A 16,674-nucleotide genomic window follows, 5' to 3' on the forward strand; every position below is an offset into this window, starting at 1 on the left:
CTGTTTCTTGTAATATTCAAAAAATATTATTTCCTAGTTCTGTTCCCTGAAAAAGCATAAAGCAATGGAACTTTAGGAGCAGTGGGAGGATCAACTGGTTTCTACATATATCCCAGTATAAGGAACCAAGTACCTTGGAGAAATGGCTGATTCTAGGCATAAGGCAGACAAAGCACAAAATGAGTCTGATCCCTTTTTAGAGATAGTGAGATCCCAGCTCTAAAAAAAAAATTTTTAGAAGTGTGGTGGCACATGACTGTAGTCCCAGCTACTTAGGAAGCTGAAGCGAGAGGAATGCTTGAGCCCAGGGGTTCAAGTCTGCAGTGAGCTATGACAGCGTCACTACACTACAGCCTGGGTGGTAGAGCAAGACCCTGTCTCTAAAAATAAAAGAATAATGATAATGCTTCACAACACACTCAATATGTGACATGCACGTTCATGTGCATGCACATACCTACACATACACACACACACACACTTGGGAGGAGGGGCAAGAAGAAAAAGAAAACTACTTTACAGAACAATATGTTATAAAAATAAAAGTAATGACAGAAGTAGAAAATCACCATTTTACAACTTCCAAATTAACCATCAATTTCAGGCAAGGATCACCAACAAATGCTAAAGCCACTGGCTGAAAGGTTACTGAAGAATGGCAAATTCACATGAACTCAAAATATTACCCTATGGATTGGTTACAAAGGGAAAAGGCTACTTCTACAATAAAGAGGTCTAGTGGTCACCACTAGACCTGTGACTAGAGGGATCAGTCACAGCAGGACAAACTGACTATGTACCTCTTAGACTTTGTGGATGCAATGAGAAGTATACGATATCACCTAAGTAGTATCCTTTATACATTCTAAATCTGATCATGAGAAAGCAAGCAGAAAGCCAGGATGTGACACAATTGTACAAGACAAGTGGCCTGGATTCTACAAAACAACTAGTCAGCTATAAAGACATTCTGGGGAAAACTGAGGAAATGTTCACAAAGATTATATATATGGCATATAGAATTATTATAATTGTATCAGTGTGATAATGATATTGTGGGAGATAATGGTATGAAGAATGTACACATTTAGAATGGTATGAAGAATGTACCTATACATATTGATATATTTCGGGGCTCAGTTTATGTACAATTTTCAATAAAAAATGTTTTACATATACAAAGAGACAAAGAAAATGTGGCGAAATGTTAAAATCTGGCAAATCTAGGTGATGGGGGTATGTGTTTATTTTTATTCAATGCATATTGAAGTTTTCTGGAAATTTGAAAAGTTTCAAAATAAAAAGGTGGGAAAAAAATGTTAAAAATCTAAAAATAAATAAGATTTTCCCAAACGCAACCTGTCTCAGTAAAGCCAACACTAGCCTATAGCACTTGTGGCCTATCTAGACCTCAGGCCTCGTTCTCAGTTGTACAGGGCAGCCCAAGGCTGGCTGGCATCTTAGCAAAGAGACCACTGAAGCCAGGGCCTGGATCAGAACACTAGACGGCGTGGAAGACTAAGCACAATTCTTCAACTTAGAGTGAACACACTGTAACCACAAAGGAGACAATTCAATCAAGTTTCAAACTGTCATTGGCATCATTTCCAAATATGAAAATTACTGTTAATTTACGTGACCAATGAATAGAATCCTAGAGGGAAACGAAAATTGAAGAATTGCAACCTACAGCTGGATTTGTCACGAAGACCAAGACAGAAAAGTCAGGAGGAAGCTAATGGGTGGAAACTGAAAAGAAAGCATCAATTGCAAAGGATGTCTAGGGTTTATGGGCAATCTCTCTTTTAAAAAGACGAAATAAGCCAACAAAGAATTTGCTAGAAGTCTTTTGAAAGTATCAGAAAATGTGGTTTTGCCTTTAAAAATTTTTCTCAGCTAAAAGGAAATTAATACACACTTATTAAATTACAATCCCTCACTATATTAGGTACTATACCAAATACTGTGAAGAGGTCCACAGAGCAAAAGATATGTCAGATAAAAAGCAATATTGCACATTCGGTGAAAACAATGAAAAACAAAAGATGAAAGAAAAACGAACAAAAGAGGGAATAGGAAATAAAATAGGCCAGTTCGTTTTAAACCAAATAACAAAACACACAAAACAGAAAAGGCATATTCCCGGCACGCGATCTGCCATCTGTTTAGTATGTGTGGAACAGTACTAACACAACCTAACCTATTACTTCCATTTATCTCCTATGGGCATTCTATGCAGAATTTTTTCTTTTTCTTTTTCTGTTTTTTTTTTTTTTTTAAACAAATTCTGAAGCAAACAAAGGACTACCTGGCTATTACGAAAAAGAAACTGTGTTGCTTTCTGTGTCTGCTTAACTTTCAGTTACCACAGTTGTTAAAACACAAGTAGATGAATATCCTTTTGAGATAAACAGCAAATACACATAACAAGATAATCTTGAGTGTTAGTACTGAGTTGAACAGCCTTACAGATATGTTTTGGGCAGAGTATTCTGTGCTATAAAACAGGAAAATCTTTACTTTCACTAAACACTGCAGAGTTCAAAAGAAAGGAAGCGGTGAACACGAAAACATGATGAAAATGTAAGTAATAACATAATCCTCATTGTGTCTTATTATAACCATAATAAGACTTTTCAAATACTACCACTCCCAGTGATTCTGATGTGCGAGGATATCAACTTTATCTAGTTGTTGTGAGGATTTACAAAGGTATTTGTAAAAATACAACACAGTAGTCATTCAATACATATTAATTAACTATACAAAAATGTTCAGTTTATGTAAAACACATTATTTCCCATATTATTTTATGACATAAAATAGCATGCATTCATGAGCTCTATTTTACAGACCAAGAAGTAGCAGTTAAGTAGCTTACACTGAAATAAATGGCAAAGCCAGAACCTGAACCTTCTGAAATTTAATTTCATAACATACGCTCCTTTGTTCATACCAGGGAACCAATCTTCTCTCAGGTAACAGATTCGCTTTTTCACTGACATCAAGGACATCCAGCTATTTAGTAGTAAAATTAGGAGAAAAAGCCAAATGTGCTTAAAGAAATAGATTATTTACCTAAATAAATTTTACTCAACAAATATTTATCCCACCTGAGTTCTAGGTAATCTGCTAGTTTAGAAAGATACATATTAAGATATGGCTCCTGACCTCATTCTATCAGTGGAGACAGATGCACACATAGTCTCAAATACAGGGGCTGCTGTAATAGTACACAGAAAAACAACACGGCATGATAAAATAATCCACACAGGACTATGAGAGAAATCTTTACAGGTTACACAGAGGGCACAAAGGAGAGTGGTCATCTACTCTTTCCAGTGATACTTTGCATCTGTCTCTTTTTACCAGTCATCCAGTCATTTATTGCTTTCTAAACAAATGCCTTTGCAAATTGTTTTGTCTGCCTGGAATACTGCTGTTGTTCTTCTCCACTTAACATATCGCTGTTTGTCTTTCAAGATCTTTCAAGATCATAGATCAAATGCAGCCTTATCTGGAAGTCCTCCCTATTCCACTGGGCTCTCCATCACTCTTCTTGGTGCCACCTCAGTCAAACAGAGAACGAGCCTCTTTCAAGGTCCACACCATCTGGCCATTCCATTCCCTCCCCATCCTTGTCACTGCCTTCAGCCTCCACATTGCTCACAGCACTCATGAAGGGGTGAGGCCCACCTTTCTCCCTTCCATACCAATGATGCCACATTTGTGAACAACCTCAAGGATCATGTGAAGCACCCATCTAAACAAGACTGTGCTCCTGGTGGCATCCAGGCCCATAAACAACTCAATTCTCACTCGCATTCCTGTCCTGAGAAGCAATCACCCACTCCCCTAAGTACCCACTGCTTTCCTCCCCAGATTTCAATCTGGCCTAACCATAATTCTGGTCCTGCAATTACTTTGTCAGGGGTCACTGAGGCCTTTTTTCAAATCCTGTGGCCTCCTTTCAGGTCTCATCCGCAGGAGGCTGCTGGCTCCCTTCCTTCTTGTAGCCACATTCCCCTCTGATGTCTCTGCAAGTTTCCTCTTGATGTCTCCTAAACACGCCTCTGCTCATCCCTTAAGCGCTGTTTCCTCAGAGTTCCATCTTTGATTCTCTTCCTTTCAAGCAAATTTATGTAGGGAGAGAGACCAAATCTATTTCTGTAGTTCTAAACTATTTGTCAACTTCCTTAGGGATTTTTCCATTTACGTATCCAAACAGCACATCCAAAACTGTTCCTCAAAAAACTTATTTTGCTTTCTACCAGTTCTTTTTTCTCCCATGCACTGTTACCAAATCTTTGATTTTACCTTGGTCATGTCTGCAGGTGTGTTTTTGAAGGCAAAAGACCTTGTCTTAGTCAATAATTTCTCACTCCAGAATTAGAACATAGCAGATACTCAAAGAATAAATCAACAACCAAATGGATTGCAGGGCGCTTGAGAGAACCGACTATAAAAACTCTTTTATAGACAACTAGGGAAATGTAAATACAAACTCATAGACAAAATTTTCCACCTCCTGCTACAGACTATATTCAGATTAATTTTCTTAGATGTGATAGTGATATTGTGGTTATACAGGCAAATGTCCTAATTTTTTGAAGATATATTTAGGAGGGAAGCATCATGATGTTTGTAATTGTATTTTACTTTAAAATAAAATAGTGCAGCCAAAAAAACATAAAGTTGAAGCAAATACAGCAAAATGTTAAGAAGTTAATCCAGGTGACAGTCATATGGGTACACATTGTAGAATTTCTCTTTTTCTGTCTGAATGAAATTTTTCATAAGAAAAAGTACACAAATTAGCATTGACTGCTGTTGCTATTAGACTAGGGTGTTTTGATGTTTCTCAATTCTGGTTCCAACATCCATGCAATATACATATTAATACATAAATACGTATATATATACATATGAAAGTCATATAAACCTTTTGTTCTTCTATAATTTGTGCCTATTTTAATAAATTTTTGTTTGTTTTTTAGAGATTGGGTCTTACTATGTTGACCAGAAGAGCAGTGGCTATTCACAGAAGTGATCATGGCGCACTACAGCCTTGACTCCTGGGCTCAAGAAATCCTCCTGCCTCAGACTCCCAAGAAGCTGAGACTACAGCATGTGCCATGGCACCTTGTCCATTGCTGTTTTATTCAGATAAAAGCAACCATGTTCTATACTTCTAAATTTCTTTTTTCTCTTTTGTAGTATTTTTGAACTGTTTTCAAAGCCAATTCTTCAGATGTTTTTAACTGTTTCAATGAAAGACAAAAGAGAAACTGTAAACCAATATTACTTATACTTCCAAGTATTCTCTTTCCTGTAAGTAACACAAGGCAAAAATTACAAATTCTTATATGGGAAGAAATGAAGGAGCAATCCTAACACGTCCAGCAGAACTTCCTCTGATAATGGAAATACTCTGTAACCTGTGCTGTCCAAAATGATAGCCAGTAGCCTACGTGGATACTATGCCCAGTGTCATGTGGTTGGTGCAACTGAGGAAGTAAATTTTCATTTTGTTTACTATCAATTTCATTTTATTTACTGTCAATTAATTTTAATCGTGCAACTCAGCACTGTACTAACGTTACTGAGATGTATTTCAGCAAGGTTTTTTAAACTTCATTAAATGGTTACAAGGTTAAAGTCTGTATTGTATTGTTATTGATCTAAATTAACAAACATATCTATTGTTACGACAGAATATTAACAACCAAGTGGTCTCCGAATAGGGGATTTCTACAACAAAGCTGGTAATAATGGCCATTGAACTACAGCATGTCATCTATACTTAATGTGAATCCAAAACAAAAAAGTGCTGAGAGAAAAGACAGAAAAGGTAAGAATGTAAATTTTAAAAATTTAATCCAAATAAGAAATGGAGTAAGGTAATCCTCATTAGTAAACACATTTCTTCCATTTTTAGGTTTTAACTAGAATACTAATATTCAACAGTTCCCTAAAATGAAAGCAAAGTATTTGAGTATATTCTTAGGCTTCAGTCAAAGTATAAAGGGATTGCAGACTCAACCCAGCAGCACTGGGTCAGGAATGCAATCTCTATTAATTAGGCATCCCAGCTGGGCAGTGGGTTTGCAGCTGTTAACTTGATCAATGACTTACCTAAATGTCATCTCTACTGATTCGCTTATAAATTACCAGCAAGTGAGACTAATGTACAGGTGCTAATTTATTTAAACTGTTCTCTACAGTTCTACATAGCTTTATAAACTGCATCTGGCACCTAATGTTAGCTGTCAGTTGTACTTAGACATGCCTGTCCTAACGACTCTGTTCATTAGAAGTGAGCACAAATTATGAAATATTGTGAAAAATGATACATCAAATGGAATGGGCACAGCAAATCAATTAGAGAAACTTCATATAGCATATTCACACTTAGGAGAATAAAACATTCTGGTTTCAGAATGAGGTCTATAATACCAATTAAAAAGTAATTGGTAGACTTCAGCAGTGCTATATATCAATTTGCTGGCATTTTTCCTGAAATTGTATAATAATGTAGAACTTAACTTTTAATTCCCAAATAAAGACATTAGGAAATGCAAGTGCAAGTCCGTATTCATAATATTTAATATAACTGAAAGGTCTCCAAACTAAACTTTATAACAACTACATGCTTCATTGGAAAAGGAAAATGCAAGTATCACTGGTCCTCAACTTTTTGGTGTTTACAGTATGATTTGGAGTAAAAGAATTTTTGATGGTGCACATGACAGGATTAAGAGACTTCACTAAACAGGTTAGCAATCACTGCTACCCCACGGCCACTCTAGCACAAGGAGGTGTTACAAGGTCTATAAAGTTAGATGGGCACTTGCTGCCCTCCTCACCTGGTTGTTCTTTAGTCTTGGGGTCAATAAGGAAAACTGTTTCTGCTGCCTCTGTTACTCACTCATGGGCTTAGTGCTTCAGTTTCCATACACACCAAATTTTCTTTACACTAAAAAACAAGACTCACTCAGCTCAAGTTTCCATCTGACAGATTCCTCCTAACAGTTATGTATACTCTTACAGCCAAAAATAATTTGTACACACTGATCAACATTTGGCAGTAACCTGTGAAAGATTTATGAAACAGGAGTTGAGGGTAACAGCATTAAGGTCTATTTGCTAAATATTTAGTCTGCATTTAAAGTCCTTTCAGCATAACACCATATACACTACTAATTTTGTTAGAGGCTACCTGCTTTTCCTCCTGTTAGATCTTCCAAGGTTATCAGTAGCACCATCATGGTTCAGTGAGTAAGAACAATAGGTAGTTTATTTTGTTTCAATATAATTTAAGAAACTGGGCAAAAATTATACTACTTTGAAATGAAATTCTATACCTGCCAATGACTACTTCCTTTTTAGTTATAGCACTTTACTTTTTCACCAATAAAAATAATATTTTTCTTGTAAATTTAATAAAAAGATTGAGCACCAATTTAAGCTAAGTAATCCTGGAAAAAAAAAAATCCAAAATACATAGAATCCTGTAGCCCTAATAATGATAAATCTTCTAAGTGATAAAACTTTAAAATAAGTACCACCAGTGACAAGCAGAATTATTTTCATTCAAAAGTTTTATCCGTCATATTCCTTTTTACCAACTCACATTGTACTCTTTAATAAACCTTATTAAGGAAGCATTAGCATATTAGATTAGCTAGGTGTAATTTACACACATAAATTATATATGCTGTATTCGGTGAGGCCAGATTTCTATTCAAACTTAACCCTCTGAAGTAAAGTTGTAAAACTAGAAATCAATGAAAACGACCTATAAAGAATTGCAAGAGCTGACATAAATTCATGGATTTACTTACTAGGAGGGCACATAGGTCCTCATTCAGAGTCCAAAGGCTTTTAGTTTTCATTCACACACTTAACAAGTTTAGTTATGCCAGAAGGTTGGAAGACAGGTGAGGGTGGCTAGAGGCAGACACATAGACTAAGACATCTTGACAGCAAGGGAGATGACAAGAATCAGTAATACAGCATAGCCAGGCCATTCATCGCAGGGACAGTCGTGCTCTACGAGCCACAGTCAGGGGCTAACAGCCATACTAAAAAGGAAAATCCTAAAGCACTGTAAGGTTAAATTATACTCACTATATCCTACTAAATAAGGTTGGGGAGACTGAAATTTATTTTAGAAAATGTCACCTAAAAGATTAATCTGAAAGTGTAGAAAGAACAGTCTTTGGATACAGAAAGATCTTGTACAGTCTTAGTATTGCTAAAAAAAAAAAAAAAAAAAAAAAAAAAAAAAAAAAAAAAAAAAAAAGATAAAAAAAGATACCTGCCCTATAAGGTTTTTACAAAGATAAAATGTGGCAATGTATATCAGGCTCCCAGATGGCATTTCACACATAACACAGAGGGTTTTCAGTATATGGTAGTAATTTTCATTACAAATAACACTTAAAAATAGGTTTCCCTTATCTGGAAAATTCACTTTTGTGGAATATCTAATTTCCTGATCAAACTAAATAGTTAGAGAAAAGTTACTGCACCTAGTCTTAATTAATATGTTAAAAGCCAAATATTTTAAAAGCATTATAACTTCTAAATATGTAACAGCAATTGCAACGGAAGCTTAGAATATTTTCTTGATTTTAGATAAATTATTTTTGTTTTCAGAAATAACCGATTGTTGCAGCCTGGAAATGCTGACTTATCAGCCATAATGTCTCTTTCAGTTGATATACACTGTTGAGCCACTTATAAAAACAATAGTTTAAAAAACATAAATGAAAACAGAAAACCATATGAGTACTTAATTTTAATTCTTTGGTAACGGTTGTCACAGTCCTCTTTTGCTTTTACATCTACTCAGGTGCCACAAAGGTGGAGGGGGTCCACTAAATTTAATAAAATGCAATACCAAAAGGGGTGCACTACATTTAATAAAATGCCACAAGAGTCAGTGAAGCCGATCAATCACCTGCAGCAAAGTCTAGCACAGCAGAATTATGTCACTGGTGTCAAGGAAAATGGTTAACGCTAACTTCCATAAGGGCTTTTTAGATACCAAGCTAGGTGAGACAATGTCAACCTACAGGAGATAAAGCAATCTCCCCTTTAGTCAATCAGTGATAAATCAATGTACCCAACAGTGTTTCAGATGATTCTCCCCAGCACTCATTCTCAGGTGGCATGGAAGACTTGTGTGACAAAGCAGAGAACTAGGGAACGATTCCAGTTATGGCAGATGGTATTTATTACTGTTAATAGTAACAGGAATAACAACACATTGCATTAATCTCATGCCTTTTAGATATATTCTGAGGTAGGCAAGTTGGTATTATTATTTTAGAGATAAGAAAATAATAAGAAAATCAAGTGACAGAGAGTGCTGACTTGCTCAATGACACTAGTTAGTGACATCGCAAGGAATCTCCTAATCCCAGGTCCTGTATTTTTCTACAAGACCATTTCAACTACAGTGAATTTTTAATAAAAAGACAAATAAATCAATCTAATAAAGCTGTCTATGTGTTCTGCATTTACATTCCTCACAAGAAATTCAACTTCATTTTAGAAGAGTCTACATATTTTAAAGAAGCAATTGGATGCTTTTTCCTATTAATTCATGATTTGATTACTTAATTGGCTAAATCTAAAGGTAGATTTTTATAATATTCGGTTAACACAATCACACAAGATGACATTAAGTTGCTTTTATCATATATACACACGCACAGTTTTAAAAGTATAGAATAGCTGCCACCACTTATCTTTATATAGTGATGTTAAATATCTCTTCTCTATCACAAAAAAGTGCCAAATTTAGACTCTGAAAATAATTCTATATTTTGAGAACCGGAACTAAATACATTGTTTAAAATTTGTTTCTACCTGATTGAATGATAATGTATTCACTAAGCTATCCTTTTAGATTTCTCTAACTATTAAAAATGTACTCTAGATGGAATCACCAGTTTTTATCTTTTATCTTTTGTAAATACTCAAATAAAATTTTTAAAAGATATTTTAATATATGAAATAATTGTTTTAAATCTTAAATATTTTGCTCAAATGCAATTAAAAAATGGTCTTCATGATCATTTAGTAATTGGGTAACTAGTATGAAAAAACTAGTTTCTAAAATATATAACTAATAGCTTAATCTGAATACAATGGTGCATAATTTGTCTATGTGAAAATTATAGTGAGCCTAGACTTTTAACTATGTACTTGAATTAAATTATAGACCATGGCTACTCTATATAAATTAAGTCCTCATGAAAATAATATTAACATCCCAAACTAATATTCTGGGTAAACATCCAAGCAATGAACAAACTACTCCAAACAACAAAATTCATGTTTAATACTTACACTGTGAAAATACTTATCCCCTCAGACAAAATTACAAAATTGTTGAATGATTCTGTTTTCAATAAGCTACATATGCCCAATGTACATCCAAAAAGGTAGTTAAGTGGGGCTGGGTATGGTGGCTCATGCCTTTAATCTCCCAGCACTTTGGGAGGCCAAGGTCAGAGGATGACTTGATGCCAAGAGTTCCAAACCAGGCTGTGAACAAAATAGCAAGACCTTGCCTTTATCAATCAAACAAACAGACAAACCAAAAAGGTAGTTAAGAGTTGCTCAAAAACATGTTAGTGGTAAACTTAGTTGGGTAATGAAATCCTACTGCTGAGAACAGTTACTCAGGGACACATAAACCACAAGGAGAGAGGTAGGACCATTTTAAAAAGCAAGCAGTTAAAAAAACCCAACAACAACAACAACAACAACAACAACAACGCACAAAGAAAAGCCCAGGCCCAGACAGCTTCACTGGGGAATTCAACCAAATACTTCAAGAGGAATCAATACAAATTCTTGACAAACTTCCAAAAATAGAAGAGGAGAGAACACTTCCCAACTCATTCGATGAGGCCAGTATTACCGATATCAAAACTAGACAAACACTTTAAGAAAACTACAGACCAATATCAATTAGACATAAAAATCCTCAAGAAAATGCTAGCAAACCAAATCCAGAAACACACAAAAAAGAGTATATGCACCGAAGTAGTGGGATTTATTTCATGAACACAAGTTTGATTCAACATACAAAAATCAATTTGTGTGATACATCATACCAACAGAACAAAAGACAAAACCAAATCATCAAAATGGAAGAGAATCTGACAATATCCAATACCATTTCGTGACAAAAACACTAACCACCACAACAAAAAAGTTCAACAAACTAGGTATGGAAAAAAACTTACTGAATCTGATAGAGCATCCATGAAAAACCCACAGCCAACATCATATTTAATGGTGAATGACTGAATGCTTTCCCCCAAGATCAGGAACAAAATTAGGACACCCACTCTTGCCATTTCTACTTAACATTGTTAGAGGTTCTAAGCCAAGGAAATTAGGTAAGAAAAAGAAATAGAGGTATCCAGACTAGGAAAAATGAAGTAAAACTATTTCCATTTGCAGTTGAAATATCCTACTAATTCTCGTAGTTTTTAGTGGATTCTTTGGGATTCATAAATATATGGGATATCCTGCTACACCCTTCTATATATGCGCTATCTTGCTATATCCTATATTTAGAAAATCCCAAGGAATTCACTAAGAACTATGAGAATTAGTACGTTCAGCAAGGATGTAGATTCAAAATAAAAAATAAACAAAAATCAACTGTATTCAGTTGCAATAAGAAACCCAAAAATATTATAAAAGAGAACAATTCTATTTACAATAGAGAAGTTTCTAAGGCATTAATACTTAGGAATAAATTTAACAAAAAAGTGCCAAATTTAGACTCTGAAAACTACAAAACATCACTGAGAAATTAAAGAGGATCTGTATCTATAGAAGGACACTCCATGTTCAGCGATCAGAAGACTTAATTAACATAAAGATGGGAATACTCTCAAAATCAATCTAGAGATTCAGTACAATCCCTATCCAAATCTTAGGTGGCTCCTTGCAGGAACTGACAAGCTGATCCTAAAATTTCATATGAAAATTCAAGGAGCAAAGAACAACCAAAATAATCTTGAAAAGCAAGAAGGAAAGAAGAGAACTTACACTTCCCAATTTCAAAACTTACTATAAAGCTACAGTAATCAAGACAAAGTGGTACTGGCATAAGGATAAATGTATAGATCAATGGAATAAAATAAGGTCCAGAATTAAACCCTTACAGTTACACTGATATTCAATATGAGTGACAAAATAATTCAATGGGAAAAAATAGTCTTTCCAACAAATGATGCTGGAACAACTGAATGTCCACATGGAAAAGAACAAAGCTAGACCCCTGCCTCATATCACACACAAAAATAACCTTAAAATGGATCAAACACCTAAATGTAAGAGCTAAAAATACAAAACTAGTAGAAGAAAATACAGGGGTGAATTTTCATGACCTTGGATTAGCAATGGTTTCTAAGGTATATACATAAGAGAAATAAAAACATACGTCTGCACAAGAACTTTACAGCATGCACATTCATGGTAGCATTATTCATAACCAAAAGTGGAAACCCAAATGCCCATCAACTGATGACTGAATTTGTAAAATGTGGTATATCCATACAACCGAAAACTATTCAGTATTAAAAAGGAATGAAGTACTGACACATGCCACAATGCAGATAAACATGAAAACATTGTGCTAAGTGAAAGAAGCCAGTTACTAAAGACCAAATACTATATGATTCTACTTATATGAAAGTCCGGGGTAGGCAAACCTAGAGTCTAGAGAGTCTATGTTCTAGGTGATTTGAAAATTAGGACCTGAATTCTATTCCTGTTGCACTCTTCAATTATTACATTCCTGATAAAAGCAATAACGGTCAATAATTTTTTTTTTTGCTAAACGTCCCAGGATAGCTAGCAAAGGAACTTAAATTTAAGAACTTTGAACTTTGTTCTAATTTTTAAAAAGTAATATCAAATTTAAATTTAAGAACTTTGAACCTTGTTCTAATTTTTAAAAAGTAATATTCTAACATCTCATGATATTTTATACATAACTGAAGAATAGCATCTCTTCATAGATAATATCCCCCAATACTGTCCAGATTACCATAAAATTCAAAAAGAGGGCAGCAGCTACAAAATCCCTAACTACAAATCACCTAACCTAGAAGAGCAATAAGAAATCCTTCTGGACCAGGCCCAGTGGCTAACGCCTGTAATCCCAACACTTTGGGAGGCTGACGTGGGTGGATCACCAGAGGTCAGGAGTTCAAGACCAGCCTGACCAACATGTTGAAACCCCATCTGTACTAAAAATACAAAAATTAGCTGGGTGTGGTGGCACATGCCCGTAAGCCCAGCTACTCAGGAGGCTGAGGCAGGAGAATTGCTTGAACCCGGGAGGCAAAGGTTGCAGTGAGCCAAGATTGTGCCATTGCACTCTAGCCTGGGCAACAGAGCAAGACTCCGTCTCCAAAAAAAAAAAAAAAAAAGAAAGAAAGAAATCCTTCTGGTTGAATAAAAAATGTTGCTCTGGGGCCTGAAAGTGATACTTCAGTACCATTTATAAATAGGAAAGGTATACAAAAAGATTGAAATTAAACTACAGTGCACAAAATGACTAAAAATAATATTAAAATCATGTAAGAATGTTATTATCTATACAAAGATGTTGTTCTTCGGTTAAATATAAAACATCATGGGATATTAGATGTTACTTTTTTAAAATAAGGACAAGATTCAAAGTTGTTAAATTCAACTTCCTTTGCTAGCTACTCTAGGATGTCCAGCAAAAATACTATCAACAATTATTGCTCTTATCAGGAATATAATAATTCAAGAGTGAATAGAATTCTGATCCTAATTTTCAAATCACTTAGACTATGCCCCCATTTTGAAAATTCAGATATATATTTAAGTTGACAAAAACACTGGGCCAAGGTTTACTTATGGGACTTGATATAAATTTGACTCTATTTTCATTATCATCTGTTTTATCATTTTGTAAGAAAGCTGAGTCTAAGACTACACAATAGGTTAAACATTTCCCAATAGTGTATGAGCATTTATAGACTCATTTCTAGGTAACACCTAAAACTCACCACACTATGTAAATCCTGCACATTTGTCTTTGAAACTGTGGCCCCAACTTGCAATGGATAGCAGCATTTTTCTTTATTCTGACAGCTTGATTAAAACACAGAGCTAAGGGGCTCATGAAGAAAAGTGCTTTTAATATCTAAAACTCTACAGCAATTACTTTTCCAACAGAGTAACTGTACTTACATCAATATCTTCTTGAGTGAAAGTCTCTGGATCTTCTCCCATCATGTTGGCTAAATGTCTCTTTCCTATGTTGAACTCTTCAATCTGCTTTTTAATAAAATCCTCTGTGTAAGTTTCACGTTTTGAGGCGGGAACATTTTTCTTTGTTGTTCTAACTGCAGTATGTCTTAGCCTTAATATCTAACAGAAAATACAGATGGAAAGAAAAGGAAATAAATTAGACTGTGATCTTCTAGGGCACTGTCCTTAAATAAAATAATATATGCGAGTAATTGTCTTCTTTTATTATGGTAAAGTGACAAGAGTCCAAAAAAAAAGTTTAAAAGGTCTGCTAAAAAAGTTGTTAGAATCTGTCCCCTGCTCAAAAGCTTGCTTACAATGTAGTTTAAGCTACTAGCATTTCAATACATTAAAACCAAAAATACCTGTAAGTGGTATGCTACCTCCTGATCTCTTTTAAACATCCACTTTTGATAATGATTGGTCAATGTCAGTGAGTTTTGATATTTGGCACATGGGATAAAGAGTAAAAGGCCACTCCCTTAAAAAAGCAAATACCGATGCACCAGAAACCAGCAGGCAGAAAACATGAGAGCAAATGGCATGGCCTGGGGAAGAGCACCTTACACTGCGGGTATTCACCTTACTTGTGGGTAAAAATCCGGCCTATCTTTAACCATCTTTTGGCTTAGCTTAAGACTTTATTCCATGGTCCTTATATTAAAGTGATAAAAAGAAAAAATTGCTTGACTAAACATTGGGAAGATTTATTATTATTAATTTGGTTCAACATGCTAACTGCAGAAATAAGGGCTCGCATATCTTTTAAAGGCATCAGTAATTATATCACACTTGCTGCTGCTGGTCCTTTTATGCTGTGGTACTAGGAATTTCCCTCAAAGGCATTAAGATTTTGCCTTCAATCAAAGATGCTAAAGAACGAGAAAAATGTTTTCAAATGCCATTCAGCTGCATCCGGTAGCTGGAAATAACTAGAACAGATCTTTCTGGTCCTGGCTTTTCTTAAGATCTTAAACCTGTAGTTCTCAACCTTCATCCTGGCCCCAACAATTCTAAACACTCTTAAAGCAATATTCAGGCTTTAAAACCACAATCTTAGCAATCCACTCACTTCCTTTTTCATAAACATAAATCTCACTCAGACAGACATCATTCACTGGCACCATCCCTCCTATCTCCATCCCCTTCCTTTCCGAGAATCCTAAATTCAGATGCCTCTACAGTAATTTGTCACTAAAGTTACACTAGAAAATACAAGAAAAAATACAGGAGAAATGTAACAATACCCAATTAATGAAAAAAATGTATGTTTTTAAACTCTTCCGAATTAAGATAGTAAAAATATAGTTTCTTCTTACTCTTTAATGAGTAAGAAAAGGGCAATTCAAAATTACCTGAAACTTGAGTTTATTTTTACTTAGGAGATCACATCCTTCTAAAACATACTACTAGCCAATCATTATCATTTCTTACAATGCTTTGTGAAGATACAGTGTTGCCGTCAATGAGTAAAAGCATGACCACAACTGGCTAATGCATGGTCCCTTCTTTTACAGGCACAGCCTGTCTGTACACCCCTGCTCCCCTTGCCACAGGCCAGCACCACCAGCACCAACTCCCCACCATAGTGGTTCCCATCTTACGTTTTTACTGTTTTCCAGGGGATTTTAAAATGTGTTCTTTATGAGTCTACGTCTTCTTTAGGCAATGCAGAATGTTGCTTCACATATTCAAAGTGAAGAGAAATTATCTTTCTACCTCAAGAATCATAGCAAAGGTGTGATTAGGGGGCCGAAAAGTAGCAATCACATAGTAGAGATAATTCTCCCAAATGTTCCATTGCCAAAAGGATGATTATATTGCTGGTTTTTATACATAACATGACAAAATGTTTTTGTTCACAGCTAAAACAATCCTAATACAGGTGAACCCACAAAGACTTTCTTTCAGGTCACTACAACCACACTCCCTGCCAATCACCAACCACAGCCCTGAGGAGGAGAAGTGTGCCTCCTGGAGCATATGGCTCCTCTCACTGAAGGGATTCCAGACGAGGAGCAAGATCAGGGAGGAAAGTGATGCGTTCAGATTTGAGAATGTGTGTGAGATGTTGATGGACATCCCAGGAAGACAGATGTCCAGGAGGCAGGTGGCCTTGTGGGTGTGAGCATGGACAGACCTGAGCTTCAGATACAGGTCTGTTAATAATCCATACCTGAGACATGAGGTTGACACTCAAAGAGAAGCAGAAAAAATGGCAAGCATTAGTGCTAGGACAAAAAACAGTCTTCTACCAGTAATGAAACAAATTGTTTGTAGGTGAGGGAAGGTAGGCAGAAAGGCAAGGTTACTTATGTCTTACGCCCACTATTTTCTCCGTGAAATAGA

General features: G+C 35.4%; 1 protein-coding gene across 1 annotated transcript in view; it reads right to left on the reverse strand.

The window, feature by feature from the left end:
* LOC105490156 (mitochondrial ribosomal protein S9) overlaps positions 1-16,674 on the reverse strand; it is a 56,153-nt gene that overhangs the window by 31,510 nt on the left and 7,969 nt on the right. Inside the window, exon 2 of the mRNA XM_011755523.3 lies at positions 14,266-14,445. Coding sequence (XP_011753825.1) covers positions 14,266-14,445 — 180 coding nt within the window. The remainder of the gene's footprint in view (positions 1-14,265; positions 14,446-16,674) is intronic.

The sequence above is a fragment of the Macaca nemestrina genome, chromosome 13 (assembly GCF_043159975.1).
Source record: "Macaca nemestrina isolate mMacNem1 chromosome 13, mMacNem.hap1, whole genome shotgun sequence".
Classification (NCBI taxonomy): domain Eukaryota; kingdom Metazoa; phylum Chordata; class Mammalia; order Primates; family Cercopithecidae; genus Macaca; species Macaca nemestrina.